Consider the following 16,933-nt stretch of genomic DNA (forward strand, 5'->3'; position numbering starts at 1 on the left):
TAATAGGTTTTCTCTTGGGCACACCCTCTAAGAAATCAAGTAACCTAATAAGCAAAATGAAAATTTTCTCAATGTCTTAAAACTCTACTTGGTTAAACATTTTCAGAAAAGGTAAGTCAGAAGTCAGTTGACTTTGAGATGCTTAAAATATTTTGCTACTCAGTTTCTTTACTTGATTATAATTTACTTGATTCTTTACAGGATTATAAGCAGAAAAATGTGATTGTGCAAATAAATATAAATGCTGTGTTTTCATTTGATTTGTTTCTTTTTTAGAGTTTTGAAGACCCAAGAAATAGAGTATAGTTGACCCTTATACAACACAGTAGTTAGGAGCACCAGCCCCCAAGCAGTTGAAAAGTCTTTTATTGCAATATATCTCTGTCTCAAAAAAACAACAGAATTGATAAATTGCCCACCCATGGATGGGAAATTGAAACAGTTTGGGTAGAATCAGGACTCAAACCCTAGTTCTTTTGATTCCATATTGTGATCTGTAATCAAACACAAATATTTCCCCACACTTAAAGACCTATACAATAAAAATGTGCATACTATATTTATTGAGAAAAGTCCACATGTAAGTGGATCTGCATATTTCAAACCTGTGTTGTTCAAGGATCAACTGTGCTTTTTTCTCTTCTGCTGTTTTGCTTTTGTTCCTAAAATAAGGGACAGGAAGAAGGCAGGGAACAATTTTCCCCTCTAGCTTCATTATTTTAGGTATTCACGTAGTTTTGTAACAAGCATAATTATATGAACAAACTAAATTGGATACTGTACATTTTTACCTTCCCAATGCAATAAATTGATTTTATTAAGAAACATTTATGTAAAGTGTACACTTTTGCTCCCCAATATATTTGAAATTAATAGAATGTATTAAATACATTCTTTATCGCCAGTGCAAAGCATCCACACTACTAAAAACATAGTTACTACCACCCCACCTGCTCTTTCCCATAAAAGCAACATTCCTACCTCCATTACCTATTTTATATCTTTAAGATTTAAAAGTCTTTAAAAGCATCTCTCTATCCTTACTTTTGAGCAATCATTTGGAAAATTATGGGCCCTCCATGTGGTCCCCACAGGCCTCAAGTCCCTCTGGTAACTTGGGATTCAACGCCGTCTCTAAATCTGCTTGTCAAATGTTTGCTTCAGCTTTTTGCTTCTAGCTTCTGTGTCTCACCCAGCTTCACACAGACTCCCTCAGGTCTTCTGACTCTCATTTAATCCAACTTCCTGTTTACATGGCGGTTTTTCCATGGTTAATTATTGGCTAATGATTTCACATGAAATTAGCTAGTACTCTTTTAATGATTCAGTACTGAATTTTGTAGGTATTTTGACTATTGTAGATTCAGTTTCTTAATTTTCATAAGCTGTAATGTGGATACTAGAGACATAGATCTACATTTTGCTTATCACAAAGTATGTAAACTATTACAAAGGTAGTATAATGTGAAAATTCAAGTATTGATTTTCATAGTAAATATTGACTTCTTTTCCTCCTGCACAGGTCATTATCCAACTTTTAGAGGTGATGGATCATCTGCATAGAGGGGAATCAATTGCTGCAATACTCCGTAACCGGTATATTTATGGAAGCAGTTTACCTTATAAGTTATATAATGTCTCTTCCATTTATTTATTTACCTAACATAAGTCGGTACTCAGTAAATATTTGCTGAATATCTATTATAAAATTAAAATATTTGCTATATGAGTAAATAAAAGAATGCCTGAGTGACAAATGGAATGAAGAGAATGTTAATGACTGTATTCTGAGCTAATGAAAAATAGAAAATATAACTAGAAATCAAAATTGGTGGACATTGTGAACACCTGGAATTCAGTCAGTGGAGCTATTGATGTGAGTTTTTGGTTTTAAAGCATATTGATGAATAAATAGGGCTTCCCTGGTAGCTCAGCTGGTAAAGAGTTCGCCTGCAGGAGACCCCAGTTCTATTCCTGGCTTGGGAAGATCCACTGGGGAAGGGACAGGCTACTTACTCCAGTATTCCTGGCCTTCCCTGTTGACTCAGATGGTAAAGAATCCTTCTGCAATGTGGGATACCTGGGTTCAATCCCTGGGTTGGGAAGATCCCCTGGAGGAGGGCATGGCAACCCACTCCAGTATTATGGCCTGGAGAATGGAATTCAGTCAGTGGAGCTGTTGATGTGAATTTTTGGTTTTAAAGTATATAGGTGAATAAATACTGGTATCCATTGCTTACAAATAGATGTCTCAACAAAGTATTTTTTTTAAATAGTATTGCCTGTGATTGAGTGTACATTGCTGTTATTTGAAATTCCAGTTAAAACTTTTTCAGGGACTTATGAGAAATTCAGTGCTTCTTCTGTCAATGTAGGATTTTATACTCGTGGTTTAAAGAAATATGGCCTTTACTTTGTTGGTGTGTGGAGAGCAGGAGCTTGTCAAATAATTCAAAGTATAACAGTTCTTGTATTGAAATACAAATGGAGGATTTTAACAATTTCAAAAATACAATATTTTTTTTGAAAAGTTTTTTTTTGTTTGTTTGTTTTTTTGTTTTTTTAGTTTTTATTTTTTAAATTTTAAAATCTTTTGTTACTCAGTTTTAAGGTACTTTAAAAATAGCTTCCCTAGTGGCTCAGAGGGCAAAGCGTCTGCCTGCAATGCAGGAGACCTGGGTTTGATCCCTGGGTTGGGAAGATCCCCTGGAGAAGGAAATGGCAACCCACTCCAGTGTTCTTGCCTGGAGAATCCCATGGACGGAGAAGCCTGGTGGGCTACAGTCCATGGGGTTGCAAAGAGTCAGACACGACTGAACGACTTTACTCACTCACTCACTCATTAAAAGACTATGGAAGGAGGGGAAAGGTTGAAGTATGAAGGGGACATATATAGAGTCATTGTTATTTGAAAGATAACATGTTAGGAATTTTGCATAGTATTCCCATCAAAGGAAAATCATATGAAGAGTACATGCTTGTTGGAATGTGGGCAAAGAGCTGTAAGGTAGACTTATTCAGAGATATTGGACACAAGGAAGTCATTGCAGGAATACTGCGTGGCCATATAGAAGAGAAGAGTAGATTGCAGGGGTAGATTTCTATTGGGGAATTGAGACTGCAGAGTTCAAGTGCTGCTGAATTCAGGGGTCTGTATCACACATTTGGAAGAGTAACTAGTAGGAGGGAGCATTTCCTAAGCTTAAGTTGATAACTGAGGTAGTTATAGCACAATAATGGAATTTGTTTCCATTATTATTATTAAGATATAATTACATATAGTAAAATACAGAAACATTTAAATATACATCTGGATTTATTTTTATACATGCAAACATCCAGGTAATCACAACCAAGGTCAAGATATAAAACAGTTCCATCGCTCCAGAGAACTCCCTTGTTCCCCTCTCCAGTTCGTGGCTCCTCCCCTCCTACCGACTTGTGTATCTTGGGTTCCTGTTGCTTGTTCTTGAACTTCATGTAAATGTAGTCTAATACCGTGTATTCTTTTGTGTATAGCTTCTGTTGTTCAAAATAATGTTTTTGAAATCCATCATTATTGCAGGTATTCCTTCTTTTTATTGCTCTGTAGTAGTCCCTTGTTTAAATATACCACAATTTATCCATTTCTTGTTGAGAGTCATTTAAGTTATAGTCATTATTTGGCTATTATGAATTAAGCTGTTGTTGATCTTTTTAGCAAATCTTTTTGTGGCCATATATACTCATTTCCTTTGGCTATATACCTAGAAATAGAATTGGTGGGTCATATGCGTATATATATTTATTTAATTTGTTTGATATTATTAGAAATTGCCAAACACTTTTAAAGAAGTTATACCAGTTTCTTCTCAGACCAATAAAAAGTGAGAATCTTTACAAACTCTTGGTGTTTTAGTTATTCTCTTGGGTGTATAGTTGTTTCCCACTATGGTTTTCACTTTGCATTTTCCTCATGTGAAATGATGTGAGTTTATTTTTGTATGTTTGTTAGCTATTTGTCTATCTTTTAGAAGTATCCAAATCTTTTGCCCATTTAAAAATTGATTTTTTTCTCTTTGAGTTTTAAGAGTTTTTACTTTTTTTCTTGGTATTTAGATAGATGTATTATGACTATTTTCTTCCATTCTGTAGCTTCCATCCCATTTCTTGTTTGTGTCTTTTGGTGAGCAGTTTTATTTTTGTTTTATTTTTATGAAGTTCAATTTGTCACTTTTTCTTTATGCTCAGTAATTTTTGTATCTTTCTAAGAAATCTTTACCCTCCCAAATTTCAGGGTTTCTTCCTGATGTTTTAGCCCCTGCATTGTAAGTGCATTCTTAACCAGAAACTTAAATAAATGAACTTATGACATGTTTGTATACACAAATTGTAGACCAGTTTCATATTCTAAATAAAAAAGAAACCAGACACATTTAGGAATGTATGAGAAGTATTAACCCTTTGTGACTAGTAAAGTTTTATTCCAGAGTGTGAATTCTTTAATACCGTGAAAGCTACTCATATGATGCAATCTGTCAGTAGATTTCCTAAGAAATAAAAGATACAGTGAATGCTGAAGGTGTTTGAAAAAATTCATTGCCCGTTTTAAGATTTAGAGTTAGTGAGTGATAGAAAGTTGTACTCTTAACAAGAAAAATAATTATCTGTCTGAAACTAACAAATAAGCATCACACTTAATGATAAGTATAAGAGTTGTTCCTTAAGTAGCAACAAAACAAAGATGCCCTCTATCACCATTTTTAAATATGTATCTGTAAACTATGGCCAATGTCAGTAAAGAGGCATGGTTCACAGGAAGGAGGAAACAAAACGATCAAGTTTTAGAAGATAGAGTCATGTACCTACAAAAGCTAAGACTTAAAAACAACTTTGTTCACAGAATTTTAATATAAGTTCTAAAATGTAGTTGGATATAAGGTAAAAATTACAAAACAATACCTTTTATCTGTATCAGACATAGCCATTTAGAATATATAATGGGGACTTCACTGGTAGTGCAGTGGATAGGAATCTGCCTGCCAATGCAGGGGACACAGATTCAGTCCCTTATCTGGGAAGATCCCACATGCCATGGAGCAATTGAGCCTGTGCGCCACAACTCCTGAGCCTGCACTCTAAAGCCCATAAAGGTGCAAGTACTGAGCTTATGTGCTGCAACTTCTGAAGCCTGTGTGCCCTAGAGCACGTGCTCCGCAAAAAGAGCTGCCACCATGATGAGAAGCCTGCACACTGCAAGGAAGAGTAGCCTCCACTCACTGCAACTAGAGAAAGCCTGGGCAAAGCAATGAAGACCCACCACTGCCAAAAAATAGATAAATAAATAGAATATGTAAGGGAAAACATTCCATTTACAAAAGCCATAAAATTTAATTGTTCAGTGTTAGTCATTCAGTCGTGTCCGACTCTTTGTGACCCCATGGACTATAGCCCACCAGGCTCCTCTGTCTATGGAATTCTGCAGGTAAGACTACTGGAATGGGTTGTCATTTCCTTCTCCAGGGAATCTTCCTGACCCATGGATCAAACCCAGCTTTCCCGCATTGCAGGCAGACACTTTACCGACTGAGCCACTAGGAAAGCCCTTTAGTGATAAACCCAATAAAAACTTCTAAGACCTATATGAAGAAACTTTAAAAATTTAACTGAGAGATAAGAAGGAAGTTTTTTGTTTTTGTTTTTTTTAATGGCGAGACATTGTATGGTCCTTGATTAAAAGACTAAATTTTGGGAAGAGACAAGCTCTTCCCAAATTATTTTATAGATTTAATACAAACTTAGTAGGAAATATAAAATGTTATCAAGGTGACTTTTCAATAAGATAATAAATGTATGGAAGAAATGTATTCCCACTGTTTAATATAATGTCTGGCATGTGTAGTAGTAATTATTGGTCAAAAAATTCTAATGATTTGTTCTACTTATAATTCAGCAAACATTTATTGTATAATTACTAAGTGCTAAACATTTTCATTAGCTATTTTTGGCTGTGCTGGGTCTTTGTTGCTGCATGCGGACTTTCTCTAGTTAAAACAAGAAGTGGCTACTCTCTAGTTATGATCCTTGGGCTTCCCATTGCAGTAATTTCTCTTGTTGTAGAGCAAAGGCTCTAGGGCATGTGGGCTCAGTAGTTGCAACACACAGGCTTAGTTGCTCCACAGCATGTGGGATCTTCCTGGACCAGGGATTGAACCCATGTACTCTGCATTGCAAGGCAGACTCTCAACCACTGGGCTACCAGGGGAGCCTCGATGATGACTATATTAAAAATGATGAATCTTTGTTCTTATTGAACTTATATTTTGATGGAGATTGGGGTGGAGTCAGACAAAAACCAAATATGTATTTATATATGAGAAAGTTAATGCAGAAAATTAATAAACTAGGTAGATAAAGACTTAAAGGTGGAGGTTTGCAGTGCAGAATAGTGTTAATCTTTTGTTAGTCTTAGATGTTTTTAGTCTTGCAGTCCACCATTCATCATATGTTTTACCATGTTAAAAGTTTTATTCCAATGATTCATCTGGTATAGAGAGAGGTCAGCCATATATGACTTGCTGTGCTGCAAACATCATCTCAGTGTGAGCATCTTCCTCACATTGACAGTACACGTTACACACTGTCAGGGAGGGCACACTTTGGTAAGAGTTACCCAGTTGGTGGTGTGTGGTGGTGTGTTCTGTTGGGGTTCCTAGCTCTGGTAAGGATTTCTGCAATGATGTAGAAAGCTCTGACAGTGTTCCAATTTTCTAAAAAGTATTCTTTGGTAAATAAAACAGAGCGTATAGTATTGTTTGGTATTTGCAACACAGGAAAAAGAGTGCCAGACACTGTATAATTGGATTTTCATTCCTTTAACAAATATGCACCATTTACTGTGCAAGGTGTTAAGGATATGGCAGTGAATGATAATACATGGTTTCCTGTCAGTTAGGTGACTACTGTAGTAGGGAAAATAAGAAATGAGGAGAGTCTGAACAAAGGTGGTGGCAGAGGAAATGATGAAGAGTGGGAGGAAGTTGTGAAATATTTGGGGTAACTTTAACAATGCTTAGTATTTAACTAGATTCTTCACACTCCAATCAATATGATCTTTTAAAATTGCTTATCTGATAATGTGATCCAGACCGCCCTTTCCTGTCTCCAGCTATTGAAATCCTATCTGTTCTCCAAGACCCTCATCAAATTGTATGCCCTGTCTATCAGCCTTCCCTGATCAATCCAAGCAGATAATCAAAAGAAAGAAAGAAAGTATAGTCCATAGTCGTGTCCAACTCTTGGTGACCCTATGGATTGTAGCCCGCCAGTCTCCTCTGTCCATGGGCTCTGTCCATGGGATTTTCAGATGATCAGGAGAGTCTCTTTTGTCTGTGAACCATTTTTTCCCTATAATGAATTTTCTCATATTTGGTTCTGCATTGAAGTAATTTGAGCATGTCTTTGCTTACAGCATCATTAAGAGAGCTCTTTCAGAGTGTGACTGCCTGCATCTAATGCATATTTACATCACATTGTATATAATGCAGGGTTTTGTACATAATAGGCATTCATCAAATATTTACAGACATTATAACATGTATCAACAATTATTTGTTGCTTGTGATTTTATTTGCTTAAATTGTTTAGGGTAGTTTTGTTTTCCACAGTCAACTCTTACTAAGAGTTAAGTAATTGGATATTAAACAGTAATCATTAAATTGTAAAATAGACTAATGAAATTTATTACAGATTTCTAAGAATAAGCTCAGACTTTTTTAACTGGCTTAATGTATAATCATTTCTTTTTTATGTTGAAAATTTACTACAACAAAATATGGCTTATAATTAAGAAAAGTTAATTTTATGTTTTCTTCTCAAAGTTAGCATATAAAGGTATGTGCGTTCTATAGAACCTTAATTGTTTTTAAAACTATGGAAACAGCTATAATCATTTCTTACTATATGATGTCAAAGGAATATAGGGCTTTAAATCTGGTCATTTGATAGTTTAAAATATTGAGCCTTTACTATTTATCAAGCACTGGTCTCATCTGTAACATTTAAGGATTGGAAGATCCTGACCTTCCTTTTAGTTTCAAAAGTCTGGAATTATATCTTTAAACCTAAGCACATAGTAGGTGATAAACAACATGTCTTTGATTAACCTTGAAAATGGTCAGTCATTGAAGATATCCTTTTGTTACTCTTCACAATTCAACTTTTTAAACTTCTATGAAGATAGGGTTTTCTGTGCTTTATAAAGATTAAAAATTTATGAGAATCTAGTTTTACCTTTTCTAAATTGAGTCAATGATTATAATAAGGTTAAATCTTTGGCTGGAAGATGCCTATAAGCATTATAATATGAGGATAATGCACACATTTCTGAGACCAGTTAGATTTTATACTATGGACTTTTATTTTGGCTCAGAAATTCTGTAGACCTTGGGTTACCTATTATTATTGTTGTAATATATTGCAGTATATGCATGTTTATCAGCATATTTGTTCCTTTCACCAAAGAGTTACATATCTTTATACAAAGGGCATAGAATTGTTAGTAATATTTGCCCATTTGATCTTTCTAGAGAATTTTCTAGGCCATAGGAAGTGTCTCTGTTTCTGGGGAGAGGAATTACTACCCTGATTGCTCTCTCTATGTCTTGAATATTCCTGTTCATGATTCTATGCATAGTCTACACATTCTTTCTGGGACATCTCATCTACAGCCATTATTTCAATTCCAAACTGTATATGAAGACCTTAACATTTCTATTAAACATTTAAGTCTTTTTCATGAGTCCCCAACTAAAAAGTTCTGTATTCCTCTCTTCTAGTTGTTCATTTGTTTTGACTTTACACATAATTCATATTATTATGCAACACTTAAAAAAACAAATTATATATGTGTATGCAGAGAAAATAATCACCAGAAGTAACTCTCTTAAACCCCCTTAATGCATTTTAAGTCTGGTTTTTTGGTGTATTTTAAAATGTAACTGAAGTTGTAATTATTGAATATGATATGGTATATGTGCTTAAGAGCAGAAGCTTTGAAATCTTCCAAATACAGGTTCAAATCAAACTTCACTACTTACTAGCTGTGTGAACTTTGGAAAGTTTCTTAACCTCTCTGAATGTGTTTCTTCATCTATAAAATAAAAGAGTGTCATTGTTTTGGATTGTTCTAAGAATAAAATAAAATTTAGTAAGATAGTCACATTTCCGGTACATGGTAAATTCTCAATAAATGGAAGAACTTACTGTTTTATTATACTTTATATCATGTCTATATCCTACTGTTTTCCTTAGTTGTATCATGAACATTTTCACATGTCAATAAAAACTTGTAGTAGCTATAATAGCTGCAAAGTATAAACTCTTTCATGGTACACATGATTTCTTAACATTAAATATTTAGGTTGGATCTACTTTGTGGGTATTACTTGTTTTAGTGTCTACCATATCTATCATATTTTCTCTCCTCACTTTAATATTTGTTATCTTCTTTCTGTTGCTGCTACTGCTGCTGCTAAGTCGCTTCAGTCATGGCCGACTCTGTGCAACCCCATAGATGGCAGCCCATCAGGCTCTGCCGTCCCTGGGATTCTCCAGGCAAGAACGCTGGAGTGGGTTGCCATTTCCTTCTCCAATGCATGCAAGTGAAAAGTGAAAGTGAAGTCACTGAGTCGTGTCCAACTCTCAGCGACCCCATGGACTGCAGCCTACCAGGCTCCTCCGTCCATGGGATTTTCCAGGCACGAGTACTGGAGTGGGGTGCCATTGTCTTCTCCCCTTTTTTCTGTCACTTAATGAATTTATTTTAAACTGTATCAGACTCTCTCTTTACTTTCTCTGATATACATTTTAGTTGTTATTCTGGTTTAGTTTCCTGGTAGTTGGCCAGTATAATTTATTGCTTTCCTCATCTGATCATGTTATCTTATTTGGCTTCCTCTTCCTGCTTTATTGATTCTTGTTTTCCTGAATGTTTTCTTGTTCTCCTAAAAGTGCCCAAAGCTTTCAGCATTGTTTTCTGACTCCTGTATGAAAACATTTCCAGAGTTCTGCTCTTTCTCCGATTGTTTATGATGACAAATCTCCTTTTCCTTGTTTTTCAATACATTTTCATTACCCTCATGCTAATTGTTTTTCTATTTGTTTATTCTCAGAGGAAGAAAGATTCCTTGAATGGCCTTTGTAATGGCTGTTCCCTTTGTCTGGAACATTCTTCCTCATGGTCTTTGTGTGGCTGGTTCTTCTTCTTTTCAGATCTCTGCTGAAATATCCACTTAAAGATTTTCTTTGACCACCCACTCTGAAGAGGCCACTTGTTCAGTGTCACACTCACCTAGTTCCATTCTCTGCATGACTCATCACTATCACTGTTAGATATTTTCCTTCTTTGTTTATTATCTGTTCCCTTTTGCTAAAATAGAAGCTATAAGGGGGCAGGGATATTGTCTGTCTTATTGATTACCACCATGTCTTGTACATTTTAGTTGTACAGTAGATATTAATATTTGCCTAATGAATGAATTAACCATTGCCCCTCTATGTGCTCTTGGGTACTAATCCAACCCCTTCCTCACAGTTTTACCCATGATAGAAATAAATGAAATAAATAGATGAGGGAGGAAAGATAGTTCTTCCTTGAAGGATAACTCCAAATTATATATATATGTTATGAGTATATGTGTTTGTATGTATTGAATTGGTCAAAAAGTTTGTTTGGTGTCCATAAGATGTTACAGAAAAACCCAAACAGACTTTTTGGCCAACTCAATATATATTTCCCCCTCCAGCAGATAGAATTTCATCTGTCTCCCTTCTTGAGTGTAGACTTAATGATTTACTTTCCAAAGAGAGTGGAAAGGAAAACATAGTACCTTTATGGTGAAGAAATCTGGCAAATACTCCCTGTGGTAGACTTAATAGTGGCCCTCCAAAGATGTCTACATGTTGATCCACAGACCCTGGGACTGATTGTATGTGGCAAAAATGGACTTTGCATATATGACTCAGCTAAGGATCTTGAGATGGGGAAGTTATCCTGGATTATCTAGGAGAGCCCACTGTAAGCACAAGGGTCCTCATAAAAGAGATGCAAGTGGATTCAGAGTCAGAGAAAGGAGATGTGATCAAGGAAGGAGAGTTTGGAGCCATGTTTTTTGAAGATGGCGGAAGGTATCATGAGCCATAGAATGCAGGTGCCCTCTAGAAGCTGGAAAAGACAGACAAATTCTCCTCCCTAGCCTCGCCAATACCTTGATTTTAGACTTCTTACCTCTGAAACTATAAGAGAGTCAATTTCTGTTGTTTAAAGCTGATGCTGTGAAAGTGCTGCACTCAATATGACAGCAAATTTGGAAAACTCAGCAGTGGCCACAGTACTAGAAAAGATCAGTTTTCATTCCAATCCCAAAGAAAGGCAATGCCAAAGAATGCTCAGACTACCACACAGTTGCACTCATCTCACACACTAGTAAAGTAATGCTCAAAATTCTCCAAGCCAGGCTTCAGCAATACGTGAACCATGAACTTCCTGACGTTCAAGCTGGTTTTAGAGAAGGCAGACGAACCAGAGATCAAATTGCCAACATCCACTGGATAATGGAAAAAGGAAGAGAGTTCCAGAAAAACATCTATTTCTGCTTTATTGACTATGCCAAAGCCTTTGACTGTGTGGATCACAATCAACTGTGGAAAATTCTTCAAGAGATGGGAATACCAGACCACCTGACCTGCCTCTTGAGAAATCTGTATGCAGGTCAGGAAGCAACAGTTAGAACTGGACATGGAACAACAGATTGGTTCCAAATAGGAAAAGGAGTTCATCAAGGCTGTATATTGTCACCCTACTTATTTAACTTCTATGCAGAGTACATCATGAGAAATGCTGGACTGGAAGAAACACAAGCTGGAATCAAGATTGCCAGGAGAAATATCAATAACTTCAGATATGCAGATGACACCACCCTTATGGCAGAAAGTGAAAAGGAGCTAAAAAGCCTCTTGATGAAAGTGAAAGAGGAGAGTGAACAAGTTGGCTTAAAGCTCAACATTCAGAAAACGAAGATCATGGCATCTGGTCCCATCACTTCATGGGAAATAGATGGGGAAACAGTGGCTGACTTATTTTTTGGGGCTCCAAAATCCCTGCAGATGGTAATTGCAGCCATGAGATTAAAAGACGCTTACTCCTTGGAAGGAAAGTTGTGACCAACCTAGATAGCATATTCAAAAGCAGAGACATTACTTTGCCAACAAAGGTCCGTCTAGTCAAGGCTATGGTTTTTCCAGTTGTCATGTATGGATGTGAGAGTTGAACTGTAAGAAAGCTGAGTGCCAAAGAATTGATGCTTTTGAACTGTGGTGTTGGAGAAGACTCTTGAGAGTCCCTTGGACTGCAAGCAGATCCAACCAGTCCGTTTTAAAGGAGATCAGCCCCGGATGTTCTTTGGAAAGAATGATGCTAAAGCTGAAGCTCCAATACTTTGGCCACCTCATGCGAAGAGTTGACTCATTGGAAAAGACTCTGATGCTGGGAGGGATTTGGGTCAGGAGGAGAAGGGGACGACAGAGAATGAGATCGCTGGATGGCATCACCAACTCGATGGACATGAGTTTGAGTGAACTCTGGGAGTTGGTGATGGACAGGGAGGCCTGGTGTGCTGCAGTTCATGGGGTCGCAAAGAGTCGGACACGACTGAGTGACTGAACTGAACTGAAAGCTGTTAAGATTGTAGTCATTTGTCGCAGCAGTAATAAGAAATGAATGTATCCAGAGTCTGGAACACAGGCTTCCCAGTATATTCCAATAGTTGTAATTTCTGACTTGTCATGGGCACAAGAGAGGTATCAGGAGCAGCTGTAATGATCCGTCTGTAATGTGAATATGTGTGTTCATATCATCTCCTTGTTTAGATTTCTTCACTGGCTCACAGTGTGACAAGGCCTGTCATGCAGCTCCTCTCTACCTCCCCAGCCTCATCTCCTGCCTACAGCACATACTACAGCCTCCCTCAACATTGGGAGGTAACACGTTCCCTTGTGTTTCCATCCTTCTTTCTGGTATGCCTTCTCGCTGGTTGTTGGCCGAACCAACTCCCGTTTATCCTTCAAAACCCAGCAAAGGTCTTAACTCCTCTGTAATACCTTCACTAACATGAACTCCTTTCCTCTTCCAAACAGAATGAGGTCTTCTTTTCTTATGACTCCCATAGTAGTAACAACTCATTTCAATGGTGGTGGTAGGGTGGGATCTTTAATTGCAGCATGTGAGATCTAGTTCCCTGATTGGGAATTGAACCTGGGCCCCCTGCATTAGGAGTGTGGAGTCATAGCCCCTGGACCACCAGGGAAGTCCCCAGGTCAAGGCATTTCTGTTGTGTTTTGAAAGTGCATATGTATTAACTAATACGTTAAGTGCTATAAATGAATTGGGAACTTGGAAGTTGACAAAAGTAAGCTTTTCTTTAAAAGGTTTTCACTTCTCTCCATTTCCCATCTTTCAGTTTTTCCCCCTTTTCATCTTCCCAACAAATGCAGTTGCATGGAGAGTGTTGAAAGATTATATAAAATTTCCAAAGCCTCCTGAATCACAATTGGGTCAGGGGCTATGTGGGACCCATGAAACAGTTCAGAGCCTTACATGATGTGGATGCTTTTTAAAAATATACAGTCAGACAACAAAGTTTTCCTTTATCTTCTGGTCATCACTGTTGTGTGACATGTTGACTTCCTATCTCCTAGTGCTCTTCTATCATTGCTTTATTTTCATTTTTTAGTAATTTTATTTATTTCTGTATTTTGGCTCTGCTGGGTCTTCACTGTTGCATTGGCTTTTCTCTGCGGTGAGTGGGGAATACTCTCTAGTTGCGGTCAGGGCACAGGCTTCTCATTGCGGTGGCTTCTCTAGTTGCAGAGAAGTAGCAGGAGCTCTAGCATGCATGGGCCCAGTAATTGCGGCTCCCAGGCTCTAGAGCACAGGCTCGGTGCTTGTGGAGCATGGGCTTAGTTGCTCCTCGGCATGTGGGATCTTCCACATGCAGGATCAAACCATGTCTCCTGCATTGGCGGATGGAGTCTTTACCACTGAGCCACCAGGGAAGATCCCCCCGCCCAACCATTGCTTTATTTTAAATTAAAACGAACAGAAAAAGAGTCATACCTTTTCTTTTTCCTGGAAGGAAGCTCTACTCTTACTTTGGATTATAGTTTCTGTGCCTGCTTTGGGGTTGTAGCTATGGCAGTTTCAAGCTTTGTGACCCTCAGGCAGCCCTATTTTGGGTCTCCTCTTAGAGTCCAAGGCCTTAATCTGCCATTGAGGGAAAAGGAAATGTGTCCTTGTCCCTTCCTGGGTATATTATGAAGTAAATTCTCGTGAAGGTGGAGACATTTTCCTTTATCAGTACAGCATGACATAGATGACACAGATACGAGCTCCCGATAGCTAGAAAAAAAATTCACTGGTGATTTTAGCAATCTGTTTTCCGGGAAACAAAATAACAGAGACAGCAGAGTTAATTTGAATTAAACTTGTTGTTTTTGACAGGAGCTGTGCCTAGATATAGACAGTGTCATTTATTTTTCCTGGCACATTATTGAAAATAGTATTATGTAACTTCGTCTGAACTTGTCTGAGATCAGCCATTGTCCAGAGTTGGCAGGTCCCTCGGGTTTGGCTTAGCTCCCAATTTTGTCTTCTCAAGTTTGGGTGGTTGTCTGAGTCAGTGGGAGGCCACTTAGAACATACTTTTCGCTCTAGGTTCCCTGAGGCAGGGCTAAAACTAATACGGCCTCTAGGGAGAGAAGAGCTATTTGATCTTTGGACCCTAGAGTCTGCCTCTTCCTGTTACATTTATCCCTTGACCATGTGACATGTAGGGCAAAGTACATAAATATTAGCTCTTAATCCCATACTCCTATCCTTTCCCTGTAAGGACAGTTTATTTACCTGAGAGACCCTTCTGCTGAAAAGGCAGAATGCAATCCTGAGTTTGAAAAACCCTGTTTTCTAGTCCTGCCTCTGCCAACAGTGGCAATTTATTTAGCATGCTACCCATTTCTTTTTTTCCTTTCTCTCTCTCTTTTTTTTTTTTTTTCCAAACAGAAATATTTTCTTTCTCCTGTCTTGAAAATTAATGAGATGATATGCTTGAATTACTTTCTTCTCCCTGGAAGGCTGACCCTACAGCAATTCAAGTTGATTTTTGAAAGGAGTTGAGAACAGAGTTAAGACTACTTGTTTTTCTAAGAATAGTTGTGGCTCCACAAAAAAAAAGAGACTGCATTTCTTTAAAGACAGAAAAAGATTGTAGAGATGTTGTTCAACCCTCTTAAATGTAAAAAGGCAAGGAATATGATATGCAAAGATGGGAGACCTTTCCAAGTTCACACAGCAAGGGAAAGATCCAGGACATCAATACCCAGGTTTTCTGATGTAAAGTATCATTTTTACCTCAGATACCTACATTTTGCATATTTAAAGCAAATTAAAAAAGTAGTTTCTATAATAAAATGTTTTCTGTCAGATTTTCAGTATTGTTTGGTACATGTTATATTTATATTTAATTTGGTATGTAGTCTACATTATATGTATAAAATACTTTTGGCTAAATAGTTCAAGTAGTTTCTTTTCTGTGGGACGGATAAGTATTAATAAGGGGATTAATACTTACATCAGTTATAATAAGGGAATAAGTCTTCATCTAATAATCAGTGGCAAGCAAGGAGGTAGATAAAAATATTACTAGATGGAATCTTAACCCTGTCTGTGTCCTGAACATCACTGAGTGCTATTCTAGCATATTAGTTGGACATAAGCATATACTTAATGACATATCCACATCCAGGCACAACTCTTGCTGTTAAAAACATTGTTAGTTCAATTTCAGCTCATTCCCCTGCCTCAGTGATTTTGTTTTCTCTATAACAGATTGCTAAAATCATCAATTTCTTTAAAGTTGTCTATAGCCCCACATGGGCTTTCCTGGTGGCTCAGCGGTAAAGAATCTGCAGGAGACATGGGTTCGACCCCTGGTTCAGGAACATCCCCTGGGGAAGAAAATGGCAACCCACTCCAGTATTCTTGCCTGGGAAATCCCATGGACAGAGGAGCCTGGTGGGCTGCATTCCATGGAGTCACAAAGAGTCAGACACGACTTAGTCACTAAACAACAATATAGCCCTATATATTAGTTTCCTCTTGCTGTAATGAATAACCACAAACTCAGTGCTTAAAACAACACAGATTAATTATCTTGCAGTTCTGGAGGTCATAGGGCTAAAGTCAAGGTATAGGTAGTACTGTGTTCCTTTTGGAGTCTTTAAGGGAAATTCTGTTTCCTTGCCTTTCTAATCTTCCAGAGGCTGCCTGCACTACTTTGCTGTCTTCCTCCATCTCCAAAGCCTGCAACAGTGGGTTGAGTTTGTCTCATATCTCATCACTTGGCCCTCTTCTTCTTCATTCTTCTGTTTTAAGAATGCTTATGATTACATTGAGCCTATAATCCAGTGTAACACTACCCCCCATGTTTCCTAGCCCTTAATTTAATCACATCTGCAGTCCATTTTACCATGTCAAGTAACATAGTCACAAACTGGGGATTAGGCAGTGTTCTAAGGATTAGGCCATTGTCTTGTTCACCACACTCAGTATCCATGTCTGCTCTGTCAATACCATGCTGTGTGTTTGAGTGTGTTAAGATAATGGATCTTTTTCAGTTTTAATAATTATTTTCTAAAACATTTATCACTAATTCTTATTCTAGTGCCCTTCATGTACTTTCCTTACCTTATTAAGATGATTTTTACACATAATAGGTGAAATACATGAATATATATATGTATATGAAAAGTATAGAAATTTTGAAAAATGTAGAAAATAAAATAAATCTCACATTATCCCACCTTATCTAAGGTAAACCAGTTATTGTGTTGGCATATATCC

General features: G+C 37.4%; 1 protein-coding gene across 23 annotated transcripts in view; it reads left to right on the plus strand.

The window, feature by feature from the left end:
• The window catches only part of KLHL13 (kelch like family member 13), a 447,719-nt gene that overhangs the window by 325,014 nt on the left and 105,772 nt on the right, over positions 1-16,933 (plus strand). For 22 of the 23 annotated variants that reach the window (XM_060407367.1, XM_060407350.1, XM_060407352.1 and 19 more), the window contains one exon: positions 1,523-1,596. The exons of the other annotated variant lie outside the window; for it this stretch is intronic. In XM_060407367.1, coding sequence (XP_060263350.1) covers positions 1,547-1,596 — 50 coding nt within the window. In that variant the 5' untranslated portion in view covers positions 1,523-1,546. The remainder of the gene's footprint in view (positions 1-1,522; positions 1,597-16,933) is intronic. 23 annotated transcript variants of the gene reach the window in all.

The sequence above is a fragment of the Ovis aries genome, chromosome X (assembly GCF_016772045.2).
Source record: "Ovis aries strain OAR_USU_Benz2616 breed Rambouillet chromosome X, ARS-UI_Ramb_v3.0, whole genome shotgun sequence".
NCBI classification, from domain to species: Eukaryota; Metazoa; Chordata; class Mammalia; order Artiodactyla; family Bovidae; genus Ovis; species Ovis aries.